Here is a 10,224-nt window from a genome sequence, read left to right as displayed (position 1 = left end):
AAAGCTACAAGTGGGTAAGTGAAAATTTTCAGTTGTTGGGTGTATCAACCCACACAGTTCATTACACCATCCCCCAACATACTAAAGAACGGCTGAATGGGGTGGAGTTGAATGCTCTGTGACCTGGGGTGGGTGGAGTGTGAAGTGCCTCCTTTGCAATTAAAGAGACAGCTATGAAACAAGTTGCTCAGGGACATACCTGAGAACAGGAGCAAAAGAAGAGCTATGGGGGGACAATAAAAAGGAATTTAGACCAAAGAATTGCAGTTCCACTTTATATAGACCACGAATGAATGATTTAAATGAGAAAAGCAAGGATTGGAAAGCAAATATTGCCTTTAAATATATATGGTCTAACTATATTATACATTTTTCTAATGTTTCTTGAGCTGGACTTAAGTTTTTTTCTTTCACTCTTTTAGTTTTTGCCCAAATGGCGAATTTTGCCAGTCAAACAGAAATTCAATCTCAAAGAAAGGAAGAAAATTAGGTTCCACATGAAACACACATTTTTCAATTGAAATAAATATCTTTATTTTTAAATATTCTGCTACAAATTGCAGTAGTTTTCTGTCATGCATAGTTTCATACAGTTAAGACACATAAAACCACAAAATTGGATTTCCCTTTTCAAAGTATAGCTTAAAGCATGCATATTCTCTAGTGTCCAGTCTTGAACAGTCAATGCTGTCCCAGTGTCACTTATTAAGCTAAATCAGACCACTAAACGTTCTTTGGCTTTTATGCATAAAGAAGCTCACCCTGCTTCCTTACACTTACTGATAATAAAGTAATGCCACAAGTTTTAGAGACTGGAATATGTTTAGGGAAGTGAATGGAGGACATTTATGGTTTAGTTCACTTTGAGTTATTTATTGCTGACCACAGCTGCACTAAAAGGAAAATGTTTAATTTTCAAAATAAGAAAACTTAAATAAAAAAATAAATAAAAATAAATAAAAAAGAATACACATTCAAAACATCTAAAACCATCTGTTATAAACTAATCTGTTAATTGAATCCCTCAATCACAGATTAATGCTCTGATCACATACTCCAGTGTTGTTATTCATGCAAGTAATAATGAGAATTAATAAAACATGAAAAAAGTCATTGTATGCTACTAATGATGTTTTTTTCTTACAGGTGCTTGCAGCTAAACGAGTGTCTTATGCACACTGAAAATAGCACGTTTATGTCACAGAAAAATCTGTGCTACATTTACACATTTACCCAACAAGTATTGGTTTGTCTAAAGCCAATTTGTCTGTGGTCTGCATCGACATTAAACATCAACAGTACATAATGGTAAAAAGAGCAATATTCACAAAACGCACACTGACATGACTAGTTGACATGAATTGTTTCTATATTGCTTGTTTGTATTTGTGCTTAATATAACCTCCGCATTAAAATAGATTGCACTGAACTTTGTGTTGTTTGCTTCGGACAGCTGTATTAAACATAATTAATCTTAATTGCTACCATCAGTGATAAGAGGGTGATCAGGTGTTTGAGGAAAATACTTCAAACATCACATCTGCCTTTACCCAGTGGGTCAGTAAACATATAGAAATGTTGTAATCCGTAAAAGGAAAACATGTTTTAAAAATGTGCTCTGCAAAAGTCACGAGTGCAGCCATTGGTTTTGTTTATGCTCGAAGGAACAACAGCAGCAGTGTGTTATTAACAGTGATGCTCCCGGCTGCACTCGTCAGCCGATGTGCTTCAGCGAGGCAGTTTCGGGGCAAGGTTGATATGTTTTTGCCGTCTTCACAGTTCAGAAAAGTTGGAGACCTGTCGGTTGTCTTCGCCAGACTTGCTCCGTGCTCCTCCAGGCCCAATAAAACGTTGCGGCTCTATGGCAGGAACTCATCGAGACATCATTCGAACAAATTCTGGGTGTTATGGAGAAAAAGAGTGTTTGTTTAGCTTATTCTAAACAAATGAGGTCAAATGATTACAGCATTTTATAACTGCACTATTCGTTAACTGAAAACCTTGACCTTCCCTTCTAAACTTAATTTGGTTATTTTGTTGCCTACAAAAGCATAAGACACCTTTCTTATAACTACTAAAAGCAATCCTAAACAATATTAATGTATTCTTTATTTGGCCACAATAGAAAATATTAAACATTTAATGAAATATGTAAAAGGTTTTGATATAATGTCTTGGGAGTGGAAATAGAAAACAACCTGAATCTGAAAAGTGCATTAGAAACAGTTGCACCTAAAATTATTCAATCCCAACTACAATAACTCTATTTATGAAATATTAAAGTTACACATACAAGTTGAAAAAGTATGTTTATTATTATTATTATTATTATTATTATTATTATTATTATTATTATTATTATTATTATTATTATTATTATTAAGAGAATCATCTAAACAGTTCATAGATGAGGTCAATGTCTTTCACTAACTTAAAATGATTACAGAAAAGTAGAAAAGACCCTGGTATGAAAGATTGAAATTTAGACTAACAGTGGATGCGACATCTGCTGGGAGAAAAAAATAAAGCAACCACCACCTTCCAGAAGAGGCAGGTAGGCAAGAACCCTCGACTGACTTCAAATTTCAGATACCTAAAGCTGAAGGGCTCCTTGTCTGAACGCGAAACACAAGAAAAGTCTTTTTCAGTTTGCTTACACTATGTAAATACATCAAAGAGGTTTTGGTATTTTGTTCTCCAGAGAAGTGCCTCCCAACCCTGGTTCTTGAGTACCTCTGTCCCGCATGTTTTAGGCATCTCCTTGCTGTCAAACTCTTGAGTTAAATGAAGAGATTTCATGCAATCATTTAAATCAGGTGAGCTGGAACAGAGTCACGTCTAAAACATGCAGGGCTGGGGAACTTGAGGACCAGAGTTGGGAACCACTGCTCTTGAGCATCGAATCAAAACAGGGACCTTTCTGGCCTATTGATTAGCTTAATGTCTTAAGGAAAAAGATTGAAGCATACACTGAAAATACACCTTGGTTTAGGGATTCCCAGGGGCTGCTTCGTTTCCTCTGCTACTGGAAACCTGCGGTGCGGGGGACAAGATGGAACTGCACCAGAAGATGGTGTCCGGCAGTGTTTGCAGCCAAGGTCATTCCGCTAAGTGCTAAAGAGGTTTCTCATGTAGGGGTTGGATAATTTTGAGAATGCAGTTGCCATTGAAAGTCAACCTGCAAGCTGAATTCTCACAGTATTTGTGTGTTCACAAACAAATACGAGAATCCATCTTGTCCCTTTCCTGCCTCAACCTTTTGGGACCGAACTAAAAATGGTTCGGGCCAATCACATTGCAGTATTATGGTTTAAGGTGGGCCATACAGCTGTAAGGAAAGCAAGCGCTGCTGAGTCCACAGCCAAACCAAAATAAACATGGCAGTGCACGAGGACGCAAACGTAGCTGATGCTATCATATCTGTTTGCTCAGAATCCACAATTTTTTCTTTGAAAGAAGAACAGCAAGAAGTGCCTTAACTAGCTTATCTTGTCTTTTCTCAAGGCGCCTGCTGCTTACAACATATTCATTTGATATCGTAATTGGCTAAAACCAACCCTTGGTAGGCAAGTTCACTGCTGAATGTCCCTTCTTTCCCCAAAAGGATTCAGTAGAAGCGAACCCAGATTGATGTGCAGAAGGTAGAGTGCTACACATAATTGATCTGGCTGGCCGGGTTCACTGAAAATAGCCTTTTGCATTTAATTTGAAGAAACCACTTGGAATATGTGGAATATATGGTAATGTGAATTTATTTAAAAATTATCTTTTGTGTTAGTATGTGTTCTAATTTTGACAATAACTATAGTTTGCAATGGGGGTTGAATGATTTTTAGTCCAACTGAATGTTTAGTATTCAGTATGACTTTATGAAAATTGAATGCCACTTTAAATGTTCCAGCTGGGTGGAAATATAAAACAGTTTGTGTTTTCAAGGATGGTGTGATGTGCCATTATCCAAAGGAGCTCATGGAGAAAACAAGCTCCTCTCAAACTGTTTGAATTGCTGTTGATTCTGCTAAAGCATGAGGTATATTTTCAATTGCTTACTAAGAGGACAAAAGCTCCAATATCCACAGTCTTCTCACATTAAATGGGTCAAAAACTGCTATTTCATATTTGAGCTCACATGTTGTTGCAGCCGATTCACAGAGATTGTTAAAACTGAGTTAATTCAAGTTTACTAAATCCATGATTAGTATTGCTTTATGCAGTAATTATAACATGAATGTGGTCTGCCTTCAGGTTCTACTTTGTAACCTCTTAAGGCTTTTTCCCCTCCTCACTCTTATTAGAAAACCCCCAATGAGGTCCATATCAGCCCAGTCCAGCATGTCTGCGCTTGCTGTCGATTCCTTCAACTCGTCAGTAACAAACAGAAGATAGAGTGCAGGACATTATTTTTCCAGATGTAGAGCAGATTAGCTGAGAAGAAGTAGCATTTCTTGCTTATTTTCTACCTTCACAGCATGTCTCCATCTTTTTCTCTGCAGCTAATCTTTGAGGTGAAGTAATGTGTTGCCTCAGAGATAAACTGACAGACGCTGATATCATCCCTTAAATCCGACATCAGCATGGTACGAGATATCACCGGACAGACACACCCTTGTATTTAAATACATGTGCATGTGTGTGTAAAGATAAACGTGCAACTGTTGGGAGAAAAAGTGGAACCAGATCATAGCTAGATTTCATGGTACTTGGTGTTTTCCCATGTGCGTATATGGTATATGAGCACCATATTAGCTATTTTACCTTCAAAGTCCACATGTCCATCTCCATTTAGATCAATGTCGCGTAGAATTTCCTCCAGATCTCTGTGTCCCACCTGGGAAAGTTGAGAGGAAAGTGTGAGCTTCTGTGGCATAGAGTCAGACCAAGTTTACACGGCAAAAGAGATGGACAGAAATCAGTCGGACACTGATTGATGGAGAGCTACAGAGAGAAGGGTAGTCTCTTCCGAGCGCCTCTGTACCTGCTGTCCTAATAGTTTTTTCATTGCTTCTCTGAGTTCTGCTGTGCTGATCTGGCCATCTCCATTAGTGTCGAACTGAAAATAAGGAGGATACATTCATTAAAATAAGCATCTGGTGTAGCGCTTGACTGCTATTTTATTTTTATTTATTTTTTTATTCTTTCATCACTGCAGACTAAAAACATTACAAGCAACACTGAAGAAATGCACTTGATTCTGTTTTTATCTCTGACATCCAAACCAGGATCTTGAAATAACATCCAACTTGCAAGTCTGTGGGATTTACTGCTTTTTGCAGTTTTATTAGACAAAATTGAGCTATTTGACCCCAATCCAAAAAAGCATGTCTGATAAAAGTCAATCTAAGAACATGGTAACAACTGTCAATAACTGTGGGTGTGGTATCAGAGGATGTTCCAGTATTTTTTTTTCCTGACTTGTAGTTAAGAAATTACAAATTTGAAATTCAAATGAAGCTTAGCATCCCTTCAGCATCACTTAGCAGTGGGGTCGATTCTCACCTCCTTAAAAGCATCTCTCAGCTCTTTGACTCCAATCATGTCTGCTGTTTCTGCCAGAAGTTTGGGCCCCATAAGTTCAACAAAGTCCTCGAAGTCAACATGTCCTCCCACTGTTAGGAAACAACAGTTAACTTCAACATCGCATCAAATGGAAGATACTTTGGAAATCTGTGATGTGAAACAATTAAAAACTCAGACTTTCTGCTCACTGAGTAGCATCAGAAGAAAATGAACTAAAAACAACAACAAAACAAACAGTTACGGTTCATGTTGATCTGCTGGCTCAGTTCTATCAGCTCCATCTCGGTTGGCATGTATCCCATAGTCCTCATGCAGTTCCCCAGGTCTTTGCAGCCAATAAATCCATCTTTGTCTTTGTCAAACTCCTTGAATGCTTCACGCAACTCTGCAAACAGAAGAGACGTGTTACAACTCATTTGAAAATGCTCTAATAAAGAAAACTGATTTGGAATGATGCTGCTACATATAAAGCGTCCTCCACAATTACTGGCAACACTGGCCAAAATTTGTCAAAAGGCCTTTGATTGATATTTTCTTGCACTAGCATTGTTGCACATTTTGCTTTTGTTATGGTTCTCATGGTTGTGTCACGTGGAGGAAAAACAAACTTGGATCCTTGCCCAGACTTGTTTGTCACATCATCCTGGAGGTAAGGTGATGTTGGGAAGTTAAAGTATCTAAACTGCACATCTTATTACCATGGGGAGTGTCTTTTTACTGGGGAGCTGGAGAGCAGAGCGGCTGAATGCTCTGCTCTCCAGCTCCGGAATTTACTCCCATCTCCGTAACACAGATTCATTACCACATTTCAAATCCAAACTTACTGTTTAAAGTAAAAGCTTTTTCCCTGCTGCCATCAGACTGTTGAACTGCTGAAGCTAAAACTGGACTCTGTACCACATGTGTCCTGCATTGTTTACATTTCAATTGCTGTACTGTGAAATCACTGCTGCACTTTTTACTGAAACTATCCTGCAAAGTAACTTTATTCTGAAATCCACTGCAATTCATTGGAATTCTCAAGCTGTATGCAAACGAAATTTTGTTCTGTACGCAATCTGTACAAACAAAATGACAATAAGGTTTGTCTAAGTCTAAGTCTAAGTCTAAAGTAATCTGCTCACTGGGATTGCAACTGCACTTTCTTATTTTCTACTTATTTTTGATGTGTGTTTTAATATTGTGTCTGTTTTTATGTTAAACTATGTAAGGTGACCTTGCGTGTCAAGAAAGGCGGCCACAAATAAAATGTATTATTATTAAACATGTACTTCGTAGTTGAGTGTCATGTTCTCTCATCTTTCCTATTTTGGTACTCAGCAGAAATAGGCCTGTTTCACATAACATTTTTACATGAAGTTCCCAGACAATCCAGTCAACCTAAAAATTACATGTATAACACATGAAGTATTAAGACAATACATTTTTAACTTCTTTTGATGTGGGATTAAATGTACTCGTGAAAAATGTTGGATTTTCAAAACTTTCCAGTGAAAGGTCATCCCACTACAGTAAAATATTTTTTAAAAGCTTTATTTTCTTTAACAGGGCTGCCAATGCGTGCTGTCGTCTGACATACCATCCAGCTCTTCTGGTCTCAGCTCTCGGTCCTGCAAAGGAATCACAATGCAAGGTTATGGCCCAAAATGCAGCTGACATATGTACAATCTCATGCCAACAGCCATCAGTCCTCACACAACATGACGCTGTAAAGAAACCGAAAATAGACACTTTTGGGTGTGTGCCAGCAGTTGTCACAGGAGGAGCTCATCCGTGAGATCACAAACAGATGAAAACACGCTGAGAGTCTTGGCAGTCGGGTAAAATTTGGCATATGGGACAAAGGGAATTAGACAAACATCAGAAATGTGGGATTTTTAATGTATGTTGTCCAAGAGAGGAATCCGTTATTCTATTACACTTAATTTTCACCATGTGAGGAAGAAATGTTTTGTTTTACAGCTATTAATAGATTGGTATAACTTGTACATACAGTGGCTCTCATAAGTGTAGGCTCCCTTTAAAATGCCGTGCTTTTCAATGCAAGAAAACAATTAAACTGAAAAATGTATCATGTAATAATAATTAAAAAAGGGTTTCATAAGAATTCAAAGGCTTAAATTAATACTTCGTTTAGGTTTTGAGTCAATTTTACAATTTAGTCTTCTTTGTTAGGAGTCTGTCAGCTTCCCAGATCTTAGCTCATTAATATTTGCCCATTCAGTTTTGCTGATGTCCTCCAAATGTATGAGACTGTTAGACTTGGTCACACCCCTACTGAAGGTACCCTGCAGATTTTCTGTCAGATTCAACTTATGTCGTTCAAAACTTTAATTATCCTCTCACGCAGTCATTCTATTGATGCGGATTTATGGTTAGATAACTTCGTTTTTAGCATCCTAGCAAACACCAGAAGATTGTAGGTCAAAACTATCTGGTGCCTAAACCTGTTCATGAATTAATTCACGCAAAAGTCTTGTGCTGTTGTAAAAAAAAAGTAACCCTACAGTTGCTGCTTCATCAGCTTTGGAGAACCGTCCAGGTTCTTGTGTTCTCTCCGTTGTCCCATTTGTCTTCTAGTGACTGCTTTCACAGTGCCATGGGACAAGCGTAGTGTGTGCACAAATTTGAGACAAATTTTATGTTGAATTTTTTTCCCGTTTACAGCTTATACAAAACTCTGCCCCTTGCCTCTTCCCCAACTCATGTAAACAGGAACATATCACTGCTGTCCTTTTATCTCTGCACTGGCTCCTGGTTCAGTCCAGGATACAGTTTCAAATGCTGTTGTTTGTTTTTAAAGCACTAAATGACCTGGCCACATCCTATTTATGTGAACTGTTAGCTTTACGCTCTGCTGGTCACCATCTGCTGGAGGTCCCTCGCTCTAGATGTGAGCAATGGGGGGGGGGGGAGATTGTTCTTTTTCAGTGGCTGCTCCAACATCGTAGATCAGTCTTCCCTATGAGCTACGCTCCATCACTGACCCGCCTCTATTTAAAGCCAAATTCAAGACCCATTTATTTAAAAAGGCTTTTAACTTTTAGTATTTTGATATTTTTCTTTTAACATATTTGTATTTCTAGCTTTTTACTTGATACTATCTATGTTTTAATGTGTTCTGTATTTATTTGTTTTCATGCTGTAAAAAAACCTTGGCCAAAGCATGGTGTTGTTTAAAGGTGCTATATACATAATGTTAGATTTGATACATTTTTTAAATTATTTTTCAAATTCAGGTTTTTCACATGTCAAAAACCTGGCATTTTAACAGGAGTGTGTGTACTTTTGAGAGCCCCTGTAGGTTCTAAGCAAAATATACAGCATTATTTTACTGACTCGGTCAGAATACCTGCATTTCCAACCAATGCTATCTGACAATTTGTAAACCTGTAGACAAATTGTTTTTGTGCAGGCAGGCAAAAAGAAATAATGATGAGTAATAGTGTATTTCTACCATCACCATACCCCCTCTTCTTTACATGTGCATTTTACCTCAAGTGCCCGGCATGTTTATGTCCAAATGTACCCCACATAGACACAAACACACCATTCTGCCTCGTTTTTCAGCAAGCAAGAAAACTCCTTCCATCAGAGAAGACTTTGGGATGCCCCTCAACTACCATCCTCTGAGCAACACAACATTTTGTCAAATGCTTATATGGTTTAAACAGTGATGACTAAACCTTTTGCTGATGGTTATTGTGCATAAACTGCATTTTGTGCTAATCTCCTTTGCAATGCATGCATTTATATGTTCTGGACTTACGTACAGCCACCCGGCTCTCAGCGAAGCCCTTGCGCAGAAAGATGCATGCAGGCCCGAGCACGTTGTGCATGTTGGCTCCGTTCTGGGCCAGGGCTACTAGTGGCTCAAGATAGCCCCCCCCAGATCCCCCTTCCTCACTGGATTGCACTGCTTTGTAGTTCTTCTTCTTGTCCTGGAGCAGCATCCAGGGTGAGGGGCCAGAAATGGGAGCAGAGGCAAAGACAGGGGTAGAGACTGTGACTCAGTTTGTTGATGTGTGGTGTCAACAAGGAGTCGGGGGGAAGTAGAGCGGGGTGAGGGGTTCAAAGGAAGTGCAGGTGGGAGGGGGGGGGGGCTGTAGCCTGACATATGTATGTCAGTCATTGGAAGGTGTGAGTTCAGGTTAGTTATGATGGATGAAAAGCCCAGTCAGACAAAACAAGGTGTAACATATGACAAAGCAACTGATGCCATACTTGAATCTGAAATATACTTCATCATCCTGCCAAGCAGAGCTGTGGTAACTCTTCACATCATGTGGAACTAGTTCAAAATTGTCCAACCCTTTCAGGCTAAAAAAATCTGTCATCTCATGCTCCTAAAACATTTTAAATTGTTGTGCATTCTTAAAAAACAAACAAAAGAAATTCACCAGTTGTTTCAGATTTTAAAATTGGTGCTGCAGTGAACATGGGCGTGAAGACCATGTTTCCATGCAATGGGAAGAATGCTTCAAACAGAAATGGAAAAAAAAAACAAAGCTTAGATTCCTTCATTTGAATGTTGGACCCGGGTGGTTATAGATATGTCATTGTCTGCCCTGAACTGGAATTGTTTGTATTACAAAGAAATGATAGCCACAAATGCAGAATGTTGCAAAGGTATGCATACTCTTTGAGCTTTTTCACATTTTTTTTTACATTATTACCACATATGTAAAGTATTTTCTTAAGATTCTA

General features: G+C 38.4%; 1 protein-coding gene across 4 annotated transcripts in view; it reads right to left on the bottom strand.

Moving 5' to 3' along the window:
• Positions 1-517: 517 nt before the first annotated feature.
• The window catches only part of cabp1b (calcium binding protein 1b), a 28,048-nt gene continuing 18,341 nt past the window's right edge, over positions 518-10,224 (bottom strand). For 2 of the 4 annotated variants that reach the window (XM_036130262.1, XM_036130264.1), the window contains exons 2-8: positions 9,291-9,458; positions 7,097-7,127; positions 5,759-5,902; positions 5,497-5,606; positions 4,976-5,050; positions 4,756-4,828; positions 518-1,898 (exon numbers count right to left, since the gene is read on the bottom strand). In XM_036130262.1, the coding sequence (XP_035986155.1) occupies positions 1,873-1,898; positions 4,756-4,828; positions 4,976-5,050; positions 5,497-5,606; positions 5,759-5,902; positions 7,097-7,127; positions 9,291-9,458 (627 nt within the window). In that variant the 3' untranslated portion in view covers positions 518-1,872. The remainder of the gene's footprint in view (positions 1,899-4,755; positions 4,829-4,975; positions 5,051-5,496; positions 5,607-5,758; positions 5,903-7,096; positions 7,128-9,290; positions 9,459-10,224) is intronic. The other 2 variants (XM_036130263.1, XM_036130265.1) reach the window with 1 other exon arrangement.

The sequence above is a fragment of the Fundulus heteroclitus genome, unplaced genomic scaffold, assembly GCF_011125445.2.
Source record: "Fundulus heteroclitus isolate FHET01 unplaced genomic scaffold, MU-UCD_Fhet_4.1 scaffold_319, whole genome shotgun sequence".
Classification (NCBI taxonomy): domain Eukaryota; kingdom Metazoa; phylum Chordata; class Actinopteri; order Cyprinodontiformes; family Fundulidae; genus Fundulus; species Fundulus heteroclitus.
The sequence above is the reverse complement of the archived record's forward strand: the minus strand, read 5'-3'. Positions and strand labels throughout refer to the sequence as shown.